This window comes from Homarus americanus, unplaced genomic scaffold (genome assembly GCF_018991925.1).
Source record: "Homarus americanus isolate GMGI-L3 unplaced genomic scaffold, GMGI_Hamer_2.0 scaffold41366, whole genome shotgun sequence".
In the NCBI taxonomy this organism is placed as follows: domain Eukaryota; kingdom Metazoa; phylum Arthropoda; class Malacostraca; order Decapoda; family Nephropidae; genus Homarus; species Homarus americanus.
In genome coordinates, this window is record NW_024723541.1 from 3,256,185 (window position 1) to 3,280,852 (window position 24,668).

The 24,668-nt window shown below is 42.9% G+C and overlaps 1 protein-coding gene across 1 annotated transcript; it reads right to left on the reverse strand.

Moving 5' to 3' along the window:
• Nucleotides 1-448: 448 nt before the first annotated feature.
• Nucleotides 449-21,064, reverse strand: LOC121863635 (extensin-3-like). Its single transcript, XM_042362389.1, has 3 exons — nt 21,021-21,064; nt 14,181-15,013; nt 449-591 (listed from the first exon to the last, which is right to left on the reverse strand). Exons 1-3 carry the CDS (start codon nt 21,062-21,064, stop codon nt 449-451), a joined length of 1,020 nt encoding a protein of 339 aa, XP_042218323.1.
• Nucleotides 21,065-24,668: the final 3,604 nt, after the last annotated feature.

Here is a 24,668-nt window from a genome sequence, read left to right on the forward strand (position 1 = left end):
GTGATGACACCGGTGGAGCTTATTCCTTGGGAAGCTCCTAGGTGTCTTTGGTAACTCCTAGGATTCTCTGGGATAACCTTGAAGCCTTTGGGTACTCATAGGAGTCTCTGGGAACTCCTAGGATTCTCTGGGCTTTCATTGGAATCTTTGTGAACTCCTAGGAGTCTCTAGGAACTCCTTGGGGCCTTTGGGATTTTTTAGGAACTTTCTAAACTCACAGGAGCATTTGGGAACTTATAGGAGCCTATGAAAACACATAGGAACATTTAGAAACTCATAGGAGCTTTTGGAAACTCATAGGAGCCCTTGGAAACTCATCGGAGCCTTTGGGAACTCATAAATTTAGAATTTATAGGAACATTTGAAAACTCATAGGAACATTTGGAAACTTGTAGGAGCTTTTGGAACTCATCGGAGCCTTTGGGAACTCATAGTATCTTTTTTTAATTCATAGGAACTTTTGGAAACTTTTAGGAGCCTTTAGGAACTCGTAGGAGACTTTGGAAACTGCTAGGAGACTCTGGAAACTGTGCACTCTCACTTTTTCATTGTTGCTGAATATCTGCAGCGTGAGACCAACTCCAGGTTTATCTGCAAAATTGGTATTACCAGGGTAGAGTGCTTACTTGTAAGACAAGGAACACATTGCTATAAGTGAGGTAGTATGATAATCTGTATACTGATCGATCCGGCTTCCAATTTCTATAATCCTTTATAAATCAATAGACATTTTGATATATATTTCATGCTTGTTAAGTGAGATGGAAATACAAAATTCGAGCAAGTTTCTTTGCCTGTGAAGATGGTATGTCGACTTTGATGCTTTATTAGTATCTGATGCAGTCTTCCACTAATCCAGGTAACAACGCTTTACAGGTACACCATCTATCCCACATTTTCACCATGAACTACGGCTTGAAAATACAAAATAAACGAGGAAATTACTCGACAGAAAGTACAGATCTGTTTTAGTAGTCGAAGTAATGTTGTTTTGAAGTTTGTAGAGGAGCTCCTTGGCAAATATGCAGATAGGTGGTGAGATAAAATAATTTGTGGTAACCCTGGACTTGTGGCTACACTTTCGTTGGAGGAATGTTGGGCTATTCCCACCCCCTACAACCCTCCCTCTCTCCCCTCCATCCTTCCTCTCTCCTCCCTCCCTCCCTTCCTTCCATCCCCCCATACACACAGTAGCTCTTGTAGTACTCCTCCCTTTCTTCCTAAATCCTCCCATCCTACTATTATGTTTGTCTCCACAATATTTAGATACAATATGTGATGGACCAATGTGAACTTGTATGACAATTTTGCGGAATAAATGTCTATCTGTCTCTCCACTACCCTGTCTCTCTCTCCCTCTGCTGTTCCCCATCTTTTACTCTAACTGCGATATTCTAGAATTAGTGAGGCAGCTTATAGCCTATGTCCGCCCTTGGCCAAAACTAATTGCTTATGCAAAAAAACAACCATACCAAATTTCAGCTCTCTTTGTTAAAAGCCGTGGTCGTGCACAGTGGGGGCTCACTTTTAGGTGGTGGTGTCGGTCGCAAAGGGACGGACCATCTTCTCATGGAGGCTTCCAGCACTATCGAGGCAACTTACTCAAGCATACAAATTATCAGGTCTCTGTATTAAAAATCATGACGGTTTATACCAGACATACAACAGATCTGTTTTTAGTGAGGGAGTTCCACATTTGGAGGGTGCGGGGGCCGACCACTGAGGTCATATTTCCAAAATTCTGCCTTCATAATGCTAACACTTCTAAGAGAGCTACTACGTGTGACGCAGTGTAGTGACTCTCAAAAGTCCATACAAAGACCATTTCTCGAGGCTGAAGATGAAAGAATACACCTAACCGATAACTTAAGATATAGCACAAATATAACATCCAGATGATTTTGTTATAAAAATTAACGTGTCTTACTGTGAGCCAGTTCATGATGGTCTTCTCTTACGATAACTTAAAATTAAGTTGTTGTTTTTTTAATAGTCTTTGAGGTTATTTACTTGTGTGGAAAAGGGCGAAGAATATAGGTTAAGAGTTAATCATGTAAAGACGAGAGTGATGGTTGTTTCCAAATTGGAAATACATCCTAAAATAAAAATTATGGTAGGCAAGAAGGAACTTTAAACAAGTGGAAAATTTTGTGAATTCGGGAAGTAACACCTGCTGTGATGGTAGATGTACGAAAGAAATCATAACAAGAATTGGTCAAGGAAAATAGCATTTAATAATCTAAAAGAGCTAATGAAAAAGGACATTAACTTTAATGGGTAAGAAGCGTAACCACTTTCAGCAGACACCAGAAAGAGGTTGGAGGCCTTTGAAATGAAGTTTTATAGGCGAATGCTAAGAATAAGTTACACTTACAGGAAAACAGCTTGGAGAAGGTCGTGCCCGAAAGTGCTCCCGTTAGAGACCGAGGAAAATGGCCGCCTTGGATCGTTGTGTCGTGGGAGAAGAGGAGGGGAGTGTGGGGAAAGACGACCTCCTTGCCACTCTGTTAAGGCAGCTGGGGCAGTTCAGGAGTGAGGTTGACACTCTAAAGGGGGAAATGAAGCCCTCAGGACGGAACGCCTTCAGGTAGGTGTCCTGCCTAGCAGGACACCTGCGAAGGAGGAGCAGGCGTGGAGAGTGGTTGTCTCCAAGGGGACTAGGGTCAGGCTCAGGAAAGCTGACCAGGGTGTGGAGTGTAGTAACCCTTACCAGGTGCTGCAGGAAGCTGGCGAGGAAGAGAAGAGGCAGGACGGTATGGATCAGGGAGAGGAAAGGGCAGTTGTACAAACCCTGCCCACAGGTAAGGTCGTGGTAGTTGGGGACAGCCAGGTGAGGTTTGTAGATAGGGCTTTTTGTGCGAGAGATAGGAACGTAGGACTAGGGCGTGTTTTCCTGGGGCTGGGATAGGGCATGTAGCCGAGAGGTTAGACAGGGTTTTGTCAGGGGAGGGTACCAATCCAGTAGTGTGTCTTGGTGTGGGAGGAAACGACATAGGTAAGGTAAGGAGTGAGGAACTTTTCGAGAGGTATAGGGAGGCGCTGGGGAAGATTAGAGATAGGGGAGGGATCCCGATAGTATGTGGTGTCTTGCCTAGAAGAGGGGTTGGTCGTGAATGGCTGTCCAGGGCAATTGCTATAAATTGCCGACTGGAACAACGTTGTGCAAACAATGATTGGGCATTCATTGATAACTGGCAACGATTCTATGGCACCGACTACCTGTACTGTCGCGACGGAGTACACGTGTCTCGTGAGGGGGTAAAGACGTTGTCTGCATCACTGAAGCGTGAAATTGTCACTCCGAAGGGGGGGTTTCGCCAGGAGAGAGAGGTCGGGGAAAGTGGGAGTCAAAACACAAGCAGGTCCTGGGAAGTAAAATTAGTTGCTCAGGACAAGGGGTAAAACAGGACAAGGGAAGGGTAGGTTTAAATGTATACAATACAAAGAGTAGGGGCGTTAGAAATGGCAACAATTGCCATACAGTATATGTGATTAATGGCAGCAGAGGGACGAAAACAAAAAATGGCAACAATTGCCTTATATGTGATTAATGGAGGCACTGGGGCGAAAACAAAAAAATGGCAACAATTGCCTTATATGTGATAAATGGCAGCAGAGAGACGAAAACAAAAAATGGCAACAATTGCCTTATATGTGATTAATGGCAGCAGAGGGACGAAAACAAAAAATGGCAACAATTGCCTTATATGTGAATAATGGCAGCAGTGGGGCGAAAACAAAAAATGGCAACAATTGCCTTATATGTGATTAATTGCAGCAGTGGGGCGAAAACAAAAAATGGCAACAATTGCCTAATATGCGATTAACGGCAAGAGGGGGGAAACAAAAAATGGCAACAATGGCCTTATATGTGCTTAATGGCAGTAAAGGGACGAAAACAAAAAATGGCAACAATTGCCTTATATGTGATTAACGGCAGCAGCGGGGCAAAAACAAAAAATTGCAACAATTGCCTTATATGTGATTGCCGGCAGCAGAGGGGCGAAAACGGAAAATGGCAACAATTGCCTTATATGTGATTAACGGCAGCAGTGGGGGAAAACGAAAAATGGCAACAATTGCCTTATATGTGATTAATGGCAGCAGTGGGGCGAAAACAAAAATGGCAACAATTGCCTTATATGCGATTACCAGCAGCAGAGGGACGGAAACGAAAATGGCAACAAATGCCTTATATGTGATTAATGGCAGTAGTAGAGCAAAAACAAAAAATGGCAACAATTGCCTTCTATGCGATTAATGACAGCAGAGGAACGAAAACAAAAAATGGCAACAATTGCCTTATATGTGATTAATGGCAGCAGTGGGGCGAAAACAAAAAATGGCAACAATTGCCTTAAATGTGATTAGTGGCAGCAGTGGTGCGTAAACAAAAAATGGCAACAATTGCCTTATATGTGATTAATGGCAGCAATGGCGCGAAAACAAAAAATGGCAACAATTGCCTTATATGTTCTTAATGGCAGTAGAGGGACGAAAACAAAAAATGGCAACAATTGCCTTATATATGATTAACGGCAGCAGTGGGGCAAAAACAAAAAATGCAACAATTGCCTTATATGTGATTTACGGCAGCAGTGGGGCAAAAACAAAAAATGGCAACAATTGCCTTATATGTGATAATGGCCGCAGTGGGGCGAAAACAAAAAATGGCAAAAACTGCCTTACATGCGATTAATGGCAGCAGAGGGGCGAAAATGTACGGCAAATACTGCCTGAGTATAAAAGATTAATACAGCAGGCTGAAAAATGAAAAATGGCAACAATTGCTTTTATATGCGATTAACGGCATCAGAATATGAAAACAAAATGGCAACAATTGCCTTTGCGAGTGTGATTATTAATGGCAGCAGAAGGAAACAAAAATGGCAACAATTGCTTATATGATTAATGGCGGCGGTGAAACAAAAATGGCAACAATTGCTCAATGATTAGTGGCAGAACAAAATGGCAACAATTGCCTTATATGTGATTAATGGCAACAATGGCGCGAAACAAAATGGCAACAATTGCCTTATATGTTCTGCATTGGCAGAGGGACGAAAACAAAATGGCAACAATTGCCCATATATGATTAACGGCAGGGTAAAAATGGCAACAATTGCCCTTATATGTGATTAATGGCAGCAGGGCAAAACAAAAAATGGCAAACAATTGCTCTATATGTGATAATGGCCAAGGTGAAACAAAATGGCAAAACCGCCTTATTATGACACGGCAGAAAGAGGGCGAAAACGAAAATGGGCAACAATTGCCTATATGCATTTAACGGCGCAGAGATGAAAACAAGAAATGGCAACAATTGCCTAATACGTGATTAATGGCAGCAGGATGAAACAAAAATGGCAACAATTTCGTCTTATGGCGTGATTAATGGCAGCAGTGGGGCGAAACAAAAATGGCAACAATTGCCTTTATGGCGACTACGGCGGCAGGGACGAAACAAAATAAGCAACAATTGCCCGAGCGCGATTAATGGCAGCAGTAGGTGAAAACAAAATACAACACCATTTTATATGTGATTAATGGCAGCAGGGCGAAACAAAAATAAGCAACAATTGCCTGAGGCGTGATTAATGGCAGCAGGGCGAAAAATGGCAAATAATTGCCTTTATATGCGCTTAACGGCAGTAGAGGACGAAACAAAAATGGCAACAATTGCCCGTATATGATTTACGCGCAGGAGGTTAAAACCAATGCAACAATTGCCCGAGAGTATGTGATTAACGGCAGGGCAAAAAAATGGCAACAATTGCCTTTATAGTGATAAATGCAGGCAGGGGCGAAACAAAGGCAAAACCGCCTGCATATGCGATTAATGCGCAGAGGGCGAAAACGAAAATGGCAACAATTGCCTGAGGCGTGATTAACGGCAGCAGAGGGACGAAAACAAAAAATGGCAATACTGGCCTTATATGGGATTATTAACGCAGCAGTGGTACGTTAACAAAAATGGCAACAATTACCTTATATGTGATTAATGGCAGCAGTGGGGAGAAAAACAAAAAATGGCAACAATTGCCTTATATAAAGCGCTTAATGGCAGTAGAGGGATGAAACAAAAATGGCAACAATTGCCTTATGTGATTAACGGCGCAGGGGATTAAAAACAAAATGGCAACACCGCCTTATATGTGATTACACGGCAGCAGGGTGAAAACAAAAGCGGCAAAAATTGCCTTAAAATGTGATTAATGGCTGCAGGGGCGAAAACAAAAATGGCAAACAATTGCCTTATATGCGATTACCGTCAGTAGAGGGACGAAAAATGGCAAAATTCGCTTTATATAAGACCGGCGGCAGCAGGGCGAAACAAAATGGCAAACAATTGGTCTTTATATGACACTGCAGTGGAAGGAAACAAAATGGCAAATACCGCTATATATGTGATTACCGGCAGCAGAGGACGAAAATTAAAATACAATTGTCTTTATATGATTATCGCAGATTACCGGCAGCAGAGGACGAAACGAAAAATGGCCTAGTGCCTTATATGCGATTACCGGCAGCAGAGGACGAAAACAAAAAATGGCAACACGCTTATATGTGATTATTGCCAGCAGTGGGGCGAAAACAAAAAATGGCAACAATTGCTTATATGTGATTAATGACAGCAGTGGGGCGAAAACAAAAATGGCAACAATTGCCTTATATCGATTACCGGCAGCAGAGGGACGAAAACGAAAAATGGCAACAATTGCCTTATATGTGATTAATGGCAGCAGTGGGGCGAAAACAAAAATTGCAACAATTGCCTTATATGATTAATGGCAGCAGTGGGGCGAAAACAAAAAATGGCAACAATTGCCTTATATATGCGATTAACGGCAGCAGAGGACGAAAACAAAAATGGCAACAATTGCCTTATATGTGATTAATGGCAGCAGTGGGGCGAAAACAAAAATGGCAACAATTGCCATATATGTGATTAATGGCAGCAGAGGAGCGAAAACATAAAATGGCAATAGTTACCGTTGCTAACCTGCTCGTTTGCTGGTGCAGACGACACTTGGGGGTGGTTGATCTGGAGAGAATGGCAGCTACCATTCTCCGCTGCCGCCGGCAGATTCACCCGGCCGCCATACCGTCAGGCATTCATTACCTGCTGGGTCCGTCAAATTCTGGCCAGATTCCACCCAGTCCTGGACTCGTGGGCTGTGTTCCAGACCTCACCATCAACCGCCAACTCTGGTCATCTACCACTACCGCATACCACGACCATCAGTTCATCATGATTCCGCCAGGCCTGCAGTTCTCCTGCCTTCAAGACGTCATGAGTGCGTGGAATTGAAGTGACGCTTCCTATCCTGAGTGTGCATCACCTGTTCCAGAACCTTCCCCAGGGCCACTGCCAGTAACATTTGTTCATTGTTTGATTCCACACTGCTGACTTTATTGTTTGTTTCTATCAATACCTGTTGACTATTTAATTGTTTAACTATTAATTGCTGACTCTATTATTTGTTTGATTCCCTTTAATTGTTGCTTCCATTAATTGTTTGACCCCGTAATTTGATGTTTGTTGAGTGGTGTCAGGAGTTTTTGTGTTATATTTTTATAGTAAAGAGATGCCAATCTCTAACGGTTGTTTGTTATTCCTCGAAACCATGGTCCTTGACTTCTCTTATTAAGATCCTGATTACCTGGTAAGGGAGATTTCATCCCAAGTCCCAGGCCTTATGCGATTAATTACAACAGGGAGTTGTTAAAAATGGCAACAATTGCCTTATATGAGATTAACGGCAGCAGAGGGACGAAGCAAAAATGGCAACAATTGCCTTATATGTGATTAATGGCAGCAGAGGGGTGACAATAAAATATGGCAACAATTGCCTTATATATGATTAATGGCAGCAGTGGGGCGAAAACAAAAAATGGCAACCATTGCCTTATATGCGATTACCGGCAGCATAGGGACGAAAACGAAAAATAGCAACAATTGCCTTATATGTGATTAATGACAGCAGTGGGGCGAAAACAAAAAATGGCAACAATTGCCTTATATGTGATTAATGGCAGCAGTCGTGCGAAAACAAAAAATGGCAACAATTGCCTTTATGCGATTAATGGCAGCAGAGGGACGAAAACAAAAAATGGCAACAATTGCCTTATATGTGATTAATGCAGGCAGAGGGGCGAAAACAATAAATGGCAACAATTGCCTTATATGTGATTAATGGTAGCAGTGGGGAGAAAACAAAAAATGGCAACAATTGCCTTATATGCGATTAATGGCAGCAGTGGTGCGAAAACACCAAATGGCAACAATTGCCTATATATGTGATTAATGGCAGCAGTGGGGAGAAGAAAAAAATGGGAACAATTGCCTTATATGTGATTAACGGCAGCAGAGGGGCGAAAACAAAAAATGGGAAAAATTGCCTTAAATGTGATTAATGGTAGCAGAGGGGCGACAATAAAAAATGGCAACAATGGCCTTATATGTGATTAATGGCAGCAGTGGGGCGAAAACAAAAAATGACAATTGCCTTATATGCGATTACCGGCAGCAGAGAGACTAAAACGAAAAATGGCAACAATTGCCTTATATGTGATTAATGGCAGCAGTAGGTCGAAAACAAAAAATGGCAACAATTTCCTTATATGTGATTAACGGCTGCAGAGGGACGAAAACAAAAAATGGCAATAATTGCCTTATATGTCATTAATGGCAGCAGTGGGGCGAAAACAAATAATGGCAACAATTGCCTTTTATGTGATTAATGGCAGCAGTGGAGCGAAATAAAATGACAACAATTACCTTATATGTGATTAATGGCAGCAATGGGGCGAAAACAAAAAATGGCAACAATTGCCTAATATGTGATAAATGGCAGCAGAGCGGCGAAAACAAAAAATGGCAGCAATTGCCTTATATGTGATTAATGCAGTAGAGGGCGACAATAAAAAATGGCAACAATTGCCTTATATGTGATTAATGGCAGCAGTGGGGCGAAAAAAAAAATAGCAACAATTACCTTATATGCGATTACCGGCAGTAGAGAGACGAAAACGAAAAATGGCAACAATTGCCTTATACTGTATGTGTAATGGTAGCAGTGGGGCGAAAACAAAAAATGGCAACAACTGCCTTATATGTGATTAATGGCAGCAGTGGGGCGAAAACAAAAAATGGCAGCAAATGCCTTATATCTGATTAACGGCAGCAGAGGGGCGAAAACAAAAAATGGCAACAATTGCCTTATATGTGATTTATGGCAGCAGTGGGGCGAAAACAAAAAATGGCAACAATTGCCTTAGATGCGATTAACGGCAGTAGAGGGACGAAAACAAGAAATGGCAACAATTGCCTTATATGTCATTAATGGTAGCAGTGGGGCGAAAACAAAAAATGGCAACAATTGCCTTATATGTGATTAATGGCAGGAGTGGAGCGAAAAAAAGGCAACAATTGCCTTATATGTGATTAATGGCAGCAATAGGGCGAAAACAAAAAATGGCAACAATTGCCTAATATGTGATAAATGGCAGCAGTGGGGCGAAAACAAAAAATGGCAGCAATTGCCTTATATGTGAATAATGGCAACAGTGGGGTGAAAACAAAAAATGGCAACAATTGCCTTATATGTGATTAATGGCAGCAGTGAGGCGAAAACAAATGGTAATAATTACCTTATATGCGATTAACGGCGGGAGGAGGGACAAAAACAAAAATGGCAACAATTGCCTAATATGTGATTGATGGCAGCAGTGGGAATTAAAACCGAAATGGCAAGAATTGCCTTATATGAATAATGGCAACAGTGGGGTGAAAATAAAAATGGCAACAAATTGCCTTATATGTGATTAATGGCAGGTGGGGCAGAAAAAAATGTAACAATTGCCTCATATGTAAGTGTGGCAACAATGGGGCAGAAAATAAAAATGGCAACAATTGCCTTATATGCGATTAACGGCAGCATAGGGACGAAAAAAAATGAAAATTGCCTTATATGTGATTAATGGCAGCAGTGGGGCGAAAAAAAAATGGCAACAATTGCCTTATATATGATCAATGGCAGCAGTGGGACGAAAACAAAAAATGGCAACAATTGCCTTATATGCGATTAACGGCATTAGAGGGACGAAAACAAAAATTGGCAACAATTGCCTTATATGTGATTAATGGCAGCAGTGGGGCGAAAACAAAAAATGGCAACAAATGCCTTTTATGTGATTAATGGCAGCAGTGGGGCCAAAACAAAAAATGGCAACAATTGCCTTTTATATGATTAACGGCAGCAGAGGGGCGAAAACAAAAACTGGCAACAATTGCCTTATATGTGTTTAATGACAGCAGTGGGGCGAAAAAAAAATGGCAACAATTGCTTTATATGCTATTAACCGCAGCAGAGGGACGAAAACAAAAAATGACAACAATTGCCTTATATGTGATTAACGGCAGCAGAGGGACGAAAAACAAAATGGCAACAATTGCATTATATGTGATTAATGGCAGCAGAGGGGCGAAAACAAAAAATGGCAACAAATGCCTTATATGCGATTAATGGCAGCAGTGGGGCGAAAACAAAAAATGGCAACAATTGCCTTATATGCTATTAATGGCAGCAGAAGGGCGACAATAAAAAATGGCAACAATTGCCTTAAATGTGATTAATAGCAACAGTGGGGCGAAAACGAAAAACAGCAACAGATTGCCTTATGTGATTAATAATAGAGGGCGACAATAAAAAATGGCAACAATTGCCTTATATGTGATTAATGGCCGCAATGGGGCGAAAACAAAAAATGGCAACAATTGCCTTATATGTGATTAATGGCAGCTGAGGGACGAAAACAAAAAATGGCAACAATTGCCTCATATGTGATTAATGGCAGCAGTGGGGCGAAAACAAAAAATGGCAACAATTGCCTTATATGCGATTAATGGCAGTAGTTGGGCGAAAACAAAAAATGGCAACAATTGCCTTATATGTGATTAGGCGGCGGAAACGATCCTCCGCTAGTTACCGTTAACTCGCTCGTTTGCTGGGTGACGACACTTGGGGGTGAGGGCGAAACAAAAATGGCAACAATTGCCTTATATGTGATTAATGGCAGGAGAGGGCGACAATAAAAAATGGCAACAATTGCCTTATATGTCTATTAATGGCAGCAGTGGGCGAAAACAAAAAATGGCAATTATTGCCTTATATGTGATTAATGGCAGAAGAGGGAGAAAAACAAAAATGGCAACAATTGCCTTAAATGTGGTTAATGGCAGCAGAGGGGCGAAACAAAAAATGGCAACAAACATTACATACATACACACACAATAGTCCTCGCTAAACACACACAGACAGCTCTTCAACTCTAACACTACCACAACAACGACAAATATGCAGTTATTGCCTCACCAGCTAACATTTCGAGTATTTTTGTCGCTTAACTGTAAGACAACACCAAGATGTTGTTGTTCACTCAAGATAAAGTTTACCCAAGTGCCGGAAACGGAGGGAAAACACTCTCCGAGTTAAGTCATATGTGGGTGGGGTGGGTGGGAGAGGGTGGTCGAGAGGGTGGGTGTGGGAGTCGGTGGGGAGGAGGGTGTGGGTGGTGGAGAGGTGGGTGTGGGGAGTCGGTGGAGAGGGTGGGTGTGTGGGGAGGGTGGTGGAGAGGGTGGGGGTGGTGGAGGGATGGTTGTGAGTGGGTGTGGAGAGGGAAAGGACAGATATCAGTGAAGCCAGATGTCAGGCCGGCCAATGCTGAGCCTGATGTAAATACCCATCTTGAGGCGACACACACACACACACACACACACACACACACACACACACACACACACACCACACTACAGCCCTTAACGCATTTTGTTCACGACTTCAAACTTTGTTCCCAAGATAATGTTGAAAGTTGAAGCGAATGTTCAACTACTTTCTACAACAACTTTGGTGTAGGTTGATGGTGCCTGGTGGAGAGGGAGGGAGGGGAGGGGAGGGAGGGAGGGAGGGAGGAGGGAGGGAGAGGGAAGGGAGGGGGGAAGGGAGGGAGGGGGGAGAGGAGAGGAGGGACGGAGGGACGGAGGGGAGGGAGGGAGGGAGAGGGGAAGGGAGGGAGGGAGGAGGGAGGGAGGGAGGGGAGGGGGGAGGGAGGGACGGAGGGACGGAGGGGAGGGAGGGAGGGAGGCACGGAGGGACGGGAGGGAGGAGGAGGAGAGGGGAAGGGAGGGGAAGGGAGGGAGGGAGGGAGGGGGGAAGGGAGGGAGGGAGGGGAGGGATGGGAGGGAGGGAGGGGAGGGGAGGGGGGAAGGGAGGGGGAAGGGAGGGAGGGGACGGAGGGACGGAGGGATGGAGGGAGGGGAGGGGGGGGAAGGGAGGAGGGGAGGGAGGAACGGAGGGAGGAGGGAGGGAGGGACGGAGGAGGAGGGGAGGGAGGAGGGGAGGGAGGGAGAGGGGAGGAGGAGGAGGAGGAGGAGGAGGAGGAGGAGGAGGAGGAGGAGGAGAAGGAGGAGGAGGAGAAGAGGAAAGACAGAAAAGAGAGAAATGGAGAAGAGGGGGAGGAGACACTTGAGAGACACTTCAAGAGATACTACTATCGTCACAAGAGATATTTAAATGATTCTCACAAATTAAATGTTCCGTTGCAAATTAAAATATGTTGCAAATTAAATGTTCTGTTGCAAATTAAATGTTCTGTTGCAATTAAATGTTCCGTTGCAAATTAAATGTTCCGTTGCAAATTAAATGTTATGTTGCAAATTAAATGTCTTGTTGCAAATTAAATGTCCTGTTGCAATTATCTGTTGCAAATTAATGTTCTGTTGCAAATTAAATGTTCTGTTGCAAATTATATGTTCTGTTGCAAATTAAATGTTCTGTTGCAAATTAAATGTTCTGTTGCAAATTAAATGTCCTGTTGCAAATTAAATGTTCTGTTGCAAATTAAATGTTCTGTTGCAAATTAAATGTCCCGTTGCAAATTAAATGTTCCGTTGCAAATTAAAATGTTATTCACTGCACCTTCGCCAAATGTGGGTCGGGCGTGTGAGAGAACCATTGGGAACCAGGCATTAATTCTCCTGATCACGGAGAGAGAGAGAGAGAGAGAGAGAGAGAGAGAGAGAGAGAGAGAGAGAGAGAGAGAGAGAGAGAGAGAGAGAGATACATCCTATCTACACATTCCATCAACAACTTACAACAACAAAAAACAAGAAACAACAACTAAACAAACAAACAAATCAAGAACACCCAAACAGCGAAATCGTAAGCCTGGCGTACGTTAGCCAGGCGAAGTTATCAACATGCAGATCATCTCAGGGTCTGGATAAACACTTCAGACTGGCGCTTATATGATCGTTTAGTGTCATAACAAACATCTACGGTAAGGGTCCGCCAGATTTAACTAACTACCTAATTACCAACAGCTTTTTTGTAATGAACTGCTAATGTTATGTTATGTTATGTTATGTTAGGTTAGGTTAGGTTAAGATGAACCTAACACTAACGAAACATTAACCAAATTGAACCTAAGTTAACGTAACAATAACCAGACACTAACCAAACCTAACCAAAAACTAACCTAACCTGACCAAAAGCTAACCTAACCTGACCAAAAACTAACCTAACCTAACCAAAAACTAACCAACAGCGATCCTAACCTAACATAAAACTAAACGAAATAAGATCAGGAAACTCCAGGAAATGTTTACCAATATACAACGTGACGTCATGCTGTGGGAACCAATCAGCTGCTCTGAAATTGGCCACGCTGCATTCCCATTGGTGGAAGAAATATTGTTGGTGAGCACTCAGGAGATGAGGAGAGGTCTGGCCTGCCTGTCTGCCTCTGTTTACCTTTCTAGGCCAAGTTGTTGACGACACGGAATACATGTGGTCAGGTGATGTGGTCAAGAGATGTGGTCAAGAGATGTGGTCAAGAGATGTGGTCAAATGTCGTAAGCGTGGTCAGGAGATCTATTGAAATAAAACGAAAAAAAACAGAGAATAAAACAAAACAGAACAATAACAACAAGACCCACAAAACCTAAATGAAAAATAAACCCTCAAAAATATAAAACACACACACACACACACACACACACACGATAAAACGAAAATAAACAGAGGCAGAATAAAAAGGTGAAGGTGTTTGGAGGGGTTAGCTCACACGACACATAAACAAAACACTATAATCAGGGTAAAAGTGGCCGAGTGTTTCACCAGACTCGTCCCACCCCCACCATGTTAGTGGCGGCTCCTGAAGGTGAGTAAATAGTGTGAGGGCATCCTGAAGGCGTACATAGTGTGAGGGCGGCTCCTGAGGCGCATAGTGTGAGGGCGGCTCCTGAAGGTGTACATAGTGTGAGGGCGGCTCCTGAAGGCGTACATAGTGTGAGAGCGGCTCCTGAAGGGCGTACATAGTGTGGGGCAGCTCCTGAAGTCGTACATAGTGTGAGGGCGGCTCCTGAAGGCGTACATAGTGTGAGCGGCTCCTGAAGGCGTACATAGTGTGAGCGCTCCTGAAGGCGTACATAGTGTGAGGGCGGCTCTGAAGGCGTACATAGTGTGAGAGCGGCTCCTGGTCATTACATAGTGTGAGGGCGGCTCCTGAAGGCGTACATAGTGTGAGCGGCTCCTGAAGGCGTACATAGTGTGGGGCAGCTCCTGAAGTCATACATAGTGTGAGCTCCCGAAAGGCGTACATAGTGTGAGACGGCTCCTGAAGGCGTACATAGTGTGAGGACGGCTCCTGAAGGCGTACATAGTGTGAGGACGGCTCCTGAAGGCGTACATAGTGTGAGGGCGGCTCTGAGAGTCGTACATAGTGTGGGCGGCTCCTGAAGGCGTGCATAGCGTGAGGGCGGCTCTGAAGGCGTATAGTGTGAGGGCGCTCCTGGTACATAGTGTGAGGCGGCTCCTGAAGTCGTACATAGTGAGGCGGCTCCTGAAGGTGTACATAGTGTGAGGGCGGCTCCTGAAGGCATACATAGTGTGAGGGCGGCTCCTGAAGGCGTACATAGTGTGAGGGCGGCGGCAGTAAGGAAGAGGAGGACCTGGGAGCGACAAGGGCGGCTTACTGCTGACAGGAGCCGTGATAAGATATCCTTCCCAGCACCGCCACCACCATATCTTACCCGAGTGTTGGCTGCTGAATGTTTATGTTGTGGTGAATGTTTGTCTCGAAGAATGTTTATATAGCAGTGGTGTTATTACTTCTAAACTCTAAAATAATCTCCAGCAAAACCCTAAGATATTCTCCAACAATATCTCCAACAAAACCCTAAGGTATTCTCCAACACAAACCCTAAGATATTCTCCAACAATATCTCCAACAAAACCCTAAGATATTTACCAACAATATCTCCAACAAAACCCTAAGATATTCTCCAACAACTAAAGCCTATGATATTCTCCAACAATATATAACCAGCTTCCAAAGTCGATATGCAAATGACCTAGAACACATTCCCACAATCGTCGCCTCAGAGGATTCTTAGTAAAGTGAATATCGTGTTGGTAAATAAAACGATAGGTGAAAATGTTGATATCAGACGTAAGGGCAATTTTATCAGTAGTGTCTTGAAGCACATGATGTTTAGCCCTCCCTCTCCCACTCACTCCCACTCAAGTTTATTTCACCTGATGATTAATTAACTTAAATGTCATTTTAACCTGAGAAATGCTAACCTAACCGAACATAATCTATTTTTAACCTAAACTAAACTAACTTTACTCAAACTTTATGCTAATCTAAGCTATCCTTATACTAACCTATCACTAACTTAAACCTAACCTAACCTAAGCTAAACCTAACCTAACCTAACACAAACTTAACCTAACCAAAAGCAAATATAATCCCCCCAAGTAGGTGGTGGGGGGTGGAGAGTGGGGAGGGGAATTCACCAAGGCATTGATAGCCGGCAACTCAAATATTTGCAATACCAAAATGGGTAAACTTTTGTGTGGAGGAACGATGTTGTCGGCACACCATGTTGCTGCCTCATACACTACCACACCCTGTTGCTACCTCATACACTACCACACCATATTACTGCCACATACATTACCACACCATGTTACTGCACTATACACTACCATAACATGTTAATGCCACATACACTACCACACCATGTTGCTGCCACATACTACACCATGTTTTAACACACACACACCCTGTTGTACACTACCATAACATGTTAATGCCACATACACTACCACACCCTGTTGCTGCCACATACACTACCACACCCTGTTGCTACCTCATACACTACCAGACCATGTTAATGCCACATACAGTACACTACCACACCATGTTGCTGCCACATATACATTCAGACTTTAATTAATTCTATTTACAGTTATGATAATATTTCACACAAGATTATTTTTCCAATGCCCAACTAAAGCAAATATTTTCTGCTAAGTGTCATTCACATCACCCAAAAAATATACATATAAACCATCAAACGCATTACTGTATATTATTCTCTATGTTAAATATGTGTTATTTGACTCCATAGTGAAGTATTTATCTGGAGAGAAAAGCGCCCCGGGTTCTATTCCTGGCCTGGGTGAGGAGTGGGTTACATCATTCAACACCAGTCCTTGTTCAACCAGCATGTGTGCATATATTGGGAGAATGACCAAATGGTGGAACAACCCTTAAGTGGACTAATATCTTGCCAAGGTGGTGGAGTAACCCACTTGCTGGTGAATGATGGTGGAACAACCCTTGGGTGGAATAACATAACATAGCATAACATAACATAGCATAACATAGCATAACATAACATAGCATAACATAGCATAACATAGCATAACATAACATAGCATAACATAACATAGCATAACATAGCATAACATAACATAGCATAACATAACATAGCATAACATAACATAATATAGCATAACATAACATCATAAAACAACTACAAGGATATACTCTACCTCACCTAACCAAACCTTAACCTAAGCCGTCATTAAGAGCCTTGCCGGTAAAGGCCTAACACACACAAGCGTCATATTAACAGCAGCAACGATCATGCTGTTAAGACGATGGTATTATGGGTACAGTGATGTAATTGGATGTGTGTGAAGAGAGAGACTGTTTATACCAATACCGCCCTAATACCACCCACTACCACCAATAGCAGGAATACCAATACCACACACCACCCTCCTCCTCCTCCTGCCCAGCGCGTGTTAATGAGCCTCTCTCCTCGCCTGACTCCAGTAGTAAACAAACTAATTGTCTCACCAGCCAGATTTTTATGTCAGACTTGGTGCCTCATTCTGCCAACGTCGAGGAAAAATATAATTGGAAGTTATCTAAAAAAAAAAAAAAAAAGAATCATATGGAAATGAGGTCAGAGTACGATAAGTTAGGTTATTTTAATTACTGCTGTGGTGGTGTTATTGTTATTGTTATTATTATTGTTTCTGTTATTGTTGTTGTTGTTGTTATTATTATTAGTGTTACTGTTATTATTATTATTATTATTATTATTATTATTATTATTATTATTATCTTGCTGCTGCTGCTGTAACGCCATTATAACTAGACCTGGTGTTGAAAAACTCACAACGAACACACACACACACACACACACACATATACACATACAATTATACAACATACACACACAATTATACCGCATATACACATACATGAAAACACACAAACCAATACAAAAAAAAATACACACATTTATCGTTGCTATTTAAACAGTAATGGGATCTCCAAATACAGAGTTTTATGAGAGCGAAAAGAGTTGGTTTTTAATTGGCGTGTTTTAATAAACCACCAAACAGCCCAGGTGAACTTTTACGGCGTCTGGTATATTATGTTTTGTTTAATGTTTTACCTTTTAATGAGCTCTTGTTATTAAAGGTTGATGTCCTTGTTTAGTTCTAAGGTATAATTTGTTGGTTCATTAAATCTTTAGATCTGATTTTGAGTTGTTTTTGTGTTAAAGTGTAGAAATTCACACACACATACACACACAAACACACAAAAAACAAATACAGACACAAAATGACCACAAACACAAAAACCAATACACACACACACACACACACACACACACACACACACACACTAAGACTAGATGCCCTGAAACGTAAAATTAAACAGAACACAACTCCTCCTACCGTGTAATATTCACTACACTCTTACAAAAATTGACAAAGCTTGCGTTGAGTCCCCGTGAAATGAGATCCACTGCTGTTCAATTCTAGTGACCAGAAGAGCTAAGGGTAAGTTTCATACAGTTAGATCCACCTACCCCCTCCCCCCCACACACACACACACACACATACAAACAAACGCACAGATATACACACAAACATCACATATACACACAAGTAACACACATATATACGCAACGTAAACAAACACATGCAACAAACAAACAAACATATACAACGAATAAACACATACAACAAAAAAACACAAACAACAAACACATACAACAAACAAACACAAACAAACAAACACATACAACAAACAAACAAACAAACACATACAACAAACAAACACAAACAAACAAACACATACAACAAACAAACACAAACAAACAAACATATACAACAAACAAACACAAACAAACAAACACATACAACAAACAACACAAACAAACAAGCACATACAACAAACACATGCAACAAACAAACACATAACAAACAAACACAGAGGCGCACAAATAGGGTCTCTTAATATTGTGAATCTGGGGGAAGGAGAGAGCGGCCAGGAAGCAGTTTGCGCAATTCTCGGATTTACTGAAGAGATGTTGAAAAATGGCGGATTGGGCTTAAACGAGACGTGAATGTCAGACTGTGTAGCAAGAGGAGGCTGAAACTCTCTCTCTCTCTCTCTCTCTCTCTCTCTCTCTCTCTCTCTCTCTCTCTCTCACACATTACGGTTCTCTTTCATCTTTCTTTCTCTGTCTCTCTTTGTCAATACGGATCTCTCTCTCTCTCTCACAATATGGTTCTCTATTATCTTTCTTTTACCACTCTGTCTTTCTCTCTTTGACTATAGTCCCCTCTCTCTCTCTCTCTCTCTCTCTCTCTCTCTCTCTCTCTCTCTCTCTCTCTCTCTCTCTCTCTCTCCATCCCTTTCATGTTAAATATACAGTATATAATATGAAAGAACACCTCTTAAATGAGAATGTCTGTACGTGCGTTCTGGTAAGTGTGTGTGTGTGTGTGTGTGTGTGTGTGTGTGTGTGTGTGTGTGTGTGTGTGTGTGACGGGGGGCCCGTAGGTGGTGTAGGTCCAGTAATGGAACTCTCCTCGGTGCTTAGACGGTGTAATGGTCATTACCTCAAGCAGGGAGAAATCGTAATGACAAAGAGAGACAGAAAGAGAGTCCAAGAAGGTGAAAGACCGTACTGTGTGTGTGTGTGTGAGAGGACCTGACGCAATTCCTATTAACAAACACCTCCACCACCAAGCACTGGAAAGGTTTGGTAGTGGACTTCTGCACCACCCTCGTCATCCCACCTCCTGCCACCTGCAGCCCCCCACCCAACTCGCGCAGTCCGCCACTACAACAAAATTCAGCCCATAAGAGCCCGCACCGATAGATATAAGAACAGCACCATCCATCTATTGTTAAAATAATAAATAACTCTGATTTATGTACTGTACAAAGTGTACAGCCCTGTAAATGTATTCAATGCATATTATATCATTATGTCTAAATCAAATGTAAGTCTGTATATTTTCAGCCACCAACTGCAACTCTATTATAAACCGTTTATTATTATTATCATTATTATTACACACACACACACACACACACACACACACACACACACGCACACACACACACACACACACACACACACACACACACACACACACACACACACACACACACACACACACTGTCTACACCATCTCTCTATATCAACAAAAGTTTTATGAACGTATGAATACATGATATTAGACCAATTAATCCCGACAGTGTAGACAATTATTTTTTATTGTTTATATATATATAATGAGCGAGGTAAAGGTATATCAGGTGTAACAGTAATTAATTGTGGTAATGAACCTACCTGTGTTTGATCTTCCAGACATTGTGATTAATTACCGCTGATTACTTAATGTATTATTGTTTGCTTACACGTGAACACAGATCACTTCTGTGTGTGTGTGTGTGTGTGTGTGTGTGTGTTCTGGAGGCGAACTTACCCCCTATAAGTACTAAAGTTTACCCTCATCTTCAAGTGTACATTATTCAGTACATGTAGAGTGTACTAATGTCTAGGGTACCAGGATGGGTGTGTGTACGTGTGGCTCTTAATGTTATCATCTGTATGGTTACTTGGTCTAATGGCCTCGTACTGTATGTTTGGAGATGGGAGGGAGAGAGGGAGGGAAGAGGAGTAAGTAGTGGGATGGTAGGGGGAAGAGGGGAGGAGAGAGAAAGGAGAGAGACCAACGTTACACACCAGTAGAGACCATCATTACACACACAGTAGCACTACCACCACTACACAACACTACCACAACCACCACTACCACAACTACACACCATCACTACCACAATCCACAAAATCTCAATAAACATTTCACTAAACACTTTTTAAGAGTATTAACCTGAGACCTGATAAACCCCCACCATGTGTTACTAATACCCGAGGCGAGGCGGGGGCGGGGAGAGGCGGGGTGGGGAGGGGCCGGGAGTGGGGGGAGGCGGGGCGGGGAGAAGCGGGGCGGGGAGGGCGGGCGGGGAGGGCGGGCGGGGAGAAGCGGGGCGGGGAGGGCGGGGAGGCGGGGAGTGGGGAGGGCGGGGAAGAGAGAGGGGAGGGGAGGAGCGGGGCGAGGCGGGGCAGCTGGTGGCTTCCCTAACACTCACCATCTGATAGTGATCAGCTGGCGATCATAACAGCTGGTGGTGGTGATCAGACAGACAGTCCAATAGACAGTTTAAGGAAGACACAGACAGTTAAGACAGATCAAGAGACAGTTTAATAAAGACACAGACAGTTAGACAGTCCAATAGACAGTTTAATGAAGACAGAGGCACAAGAGGACTGTACCATCACTGACCAATAGAGGCGCCTGAAGCTGGGAGTCTCTGGCCGTCCATTCATCTTCACCAGAACCACTTGAATCAAAGGACCCGTGTGCGTGTGTGTGTGTGTGTGTGTGTGTGTGTGTGTGTGTGTGTGTGTGTGTGTGTGTGTGTGTGTGTGAGCCCTTCTTGCCTAAACTAATCCAACCTTAAGTAACTTAACATAACTTACCATACTTAATCCGACCTGACCCAAATCAACCTAACCTAGGTTAAATTACCAGTCCATTTAATGAACTAGACCAAATAGCATAGCCTAGAATGTTAGGTTAGGTTAGGTTAGGTTAGGTTAGGTTAGGTTAGGTTAGGTTAGGTTAGGTTAAGAGACCATTTCACGAAGTACATGGCCAAATTGACTATCTATTTCATGACCTGGGCAATTTCACAAACGGCACGAAACATGTACTGTACAGATACAGTATATACAAGTTCGCGTGTTTGTCAAATGACCTTAATCCATGTGAAATAGAAGCTATCTGTACACCACCGGGTCACAAACACACCCACTATCTGTACACCACCGGGTCACAAACACACCCACTATCTGTACACTTCTGGGTCACAAACACACCCACTATCTGTACACGTCTGGGTCACAAACACACCCACTATCTGTACACGTCTGGGTCACAAACACACCCACTATCTGTACACGTCTGGGTCACAAACACACCCACTATCTGTACGTCTGGGTCACAAACACACCCTATCTGTACATCTAGATTCACAAAACACACCTATCTGTACGTCTGGATGCAAAACACACCATATCTGTACGTCTGGGTCCTGAGCACCCACACTGTCTGTACACGTCTGGGTCTAAACACACCCACTATCTGTACACGTCTGGGTCTGAAACACACCCACTATCTGTACACGTCTGGGGTGCAACACACCACTATCTGTACACGTCTAAGTCCTACAGCCACCCCCACTGCACGTCTGGGTCACAAACACACCCACTATCTGTACACCACCGGGTCACAAACACACCCACTATCTGTACACGTCTGGGTCACAAACACACCCACTATCTGTACACCACCGGGTCACAAACACACCCACTATCTGTACACGTCTGGGTCACAAACACACCCACTATCTGTACACGTCTGGGTCACAAACACACCCACCGGTACCCAGTGATGCATGCAAGGGCATTTTCCTTCTCATCTCTCACTTTCCTCCTTCTCTGCCTCCCTCCTTCCTTCGCCCCCTCCCTCCCTCCCTCTTTTACTTCCTCTCCCTTCCTCCCCTTCCCCTACACCTCCTTTCATTTCCACCTTCCCTCTCCTCCCCCCTGTCCCTCCCTATCATTTCCACCCTTCCCCTCCCTCTTCCTCTTTCATTTCCTCCCTTCCATTCCTTCCTTCCCCCCACCCTCCTCCTCTCCCTCCTTCACCAGTGAGGGAGAGAGCTCCGGTCTGGGCTCGTCACGGCTGATGGAAGGAGTTGAGACTTGATGGAAAGGGATGACCAGATGTTGTAAGATAAGACTGTGAGAGGGAGACGAGGAACAGTTGATGGCCTGTCAGGGGAACGGGATTGTGAGTTGATGAAGTTGGTTGAGAATTGATGATGCAAGGGGTTGTTAGTTGATGGAAGCGGTTGTGAGTTAATGGAAGGGGTTGTGAGTTAATGGAAGGGGTTGTGAGTTAATGAAAGGGGTTGTGAGTTAATGGAAGCGATTGTGAGTTAATGGAAGGGGTTGTGAGTTAATGGAAGGGGTTGTGAGTTAATGGAAGGGGTTGTAAGTTAATGAGGTTGGATGAGAATTGATGATGGAAGGGGTTGTGAACGTAAAATAATAGGAAACAGATGTAATGGGTTAAGGGGTTGAGAGAGAAGATTGAAGAATTGATGAGAGAGAGAAAATCAAGATGGATATTAAGGTAGAAATTGAAAGTTGCTGGAGAGGGTGTGATGGACGGGTGGTGGTGGGCAGTGTTGATGAGTGAACGAAACACCCGGAGCTTTATGTGCGAGCTGCCCCGGCTGGTGTGTGTGTGTGTGTGTGTGTGTGTGTGTGTGTGTGTGTGTGTGTGTGTGTTTTAAGTTCCAGATGTTTACCAGATAAAACATTTTTCTATTTACATTCTCAATATCCAGAGCGAAGAACCGAGTATCCAGCCGCTGCTCAGGAACTTTTACCCTAAATTAATTTCATTTTTCTTCCTATACCACACAAGGTTAATTGATGGCTCATTACGTTAGGCGTTAATTTTCTTTTTAATCTGGATCAATTATAAGAATTCTTTGGGATTACTAAATTAAAAGTGGATATTTTTTTTTTTTCATTAGTTAATATGTGCGGTGGATGAGTGGATACAGCCCTCGCCTCCTGTTCTCCGGGTCGCTGGTTATACCCCGTGGTACTTCCAGTTCACCCAAGTGTAAATACATTGATAAATTTACACCTATAGGACCTGAAGGCGATCGAGTGTAGTACCGACCAAACTGCTTCCTTGTGTACCGGAGGCTCAGTACACACAACACCTCCCTCATTCCCCCACCTACACAGAATTTTAACTTCAACACCAAATTACTTAAAATACTCCTCTGTGATCTTGCTCCTGTAGCCAAAAAATCTCAAATTAAAATCTACAGTTTATACCGTAATCGTTTCAGTATGGGTTAGGTTAGGTTAGGTTAGGTTAGGTTAGGTTAGGTTGGGTTAGGTTAGGTTAGGTTAGGTTAGGTTAGGTTATGTTATGTTAGGTTAGGTTCACGTCTGATGATCTTATCGAGGTAAGGACAAGCTCTTGGACTGGTAGAGTTAGTACAGGTAGTGTGTGTCGGTATATTGCTGTTATATGAGACCTGTTCTGCCTGAATGTGTGTGTCTGCCTGACTGTGTGTGTCTGCCTGACTGTGTGTGTCTGCCTGACTGTGTGTGTGTGTGTGTGTGAATTTTTTCCCTTTTAAATTCAATGTCAAGATTTTCAAACCTCATTAAAATAAATAAATAAATAAAAAATCTCCATCATTAGGGATATAGAACAGATTTTTTCCCCATATATATAAAAGTATCCAGATTTTTTTCCCAGTTATGGTTAAGTGTCTGTATTTTTTGCCTCACATTATCCATCAAGATTTTTTTTTTGCCTCACTGGGATAACTGTGCAGTTTTTGTCTCATTAGAACTAAGTGTCAAAATTTTTGGCTTTAAAGATTTAATTAAGCTTCTCTCTCTCTCTCTCTCTCTCTCTCTCTCTCTCTCTCTCTTTTCACACATCTATTGATCCATCTACTTATATCTATCTTTCTCTCTGTAAAACTCACCAGCCAGTATAATGACCCTGACTAACACACTCCCACCTCAAGTGTTCATTAAAGACGCATAAATCTCTTATTCCTTAACAAAAAAATTGGAGAATTAATTGGAGGCGACCTTTTATAGAAGCATAATTCACTCACTCACTCAATGGTTCACTAACTGGCTCACACACTCAATAGTTCACTAACTGGCTCACACACTCAATGGTTCACTAATTGGCTCACACTCTCAATGGTTCACTAACTGGCTCACACACTCAATGGTTCACTAATTGGCTCACACACTCAATGGTTCACTAACTGGCTCACACACTCAATGGGGTCACTAACTGGGTCACTCACTAAAT

Bases quoted from the DNA above. Each gene is read 5' to 3' on its own strand.
- LOC121863635 (XM_042362389.1), bottom strand. From the start codon at position 21,064: ATGAATGGACGGCCAGAGACTCCCAGCTTCAGGCGCCTCTATTG. The intron at 15,014-21,020 runs GTCAGTGATGGT...TGTCGCTCCCAG, and splicing joins AGCTTCAGGCGCCTCTATTG to GTCCTCCTCTTCCTTACTGC. The intron at 592-14,180 runs GTGAAACACTCG...CCAATTTTGCAG, and splicing joins GTGGGGGTGGGACGAGTCTG to ATAAACCTGGAGTTGGTCTC.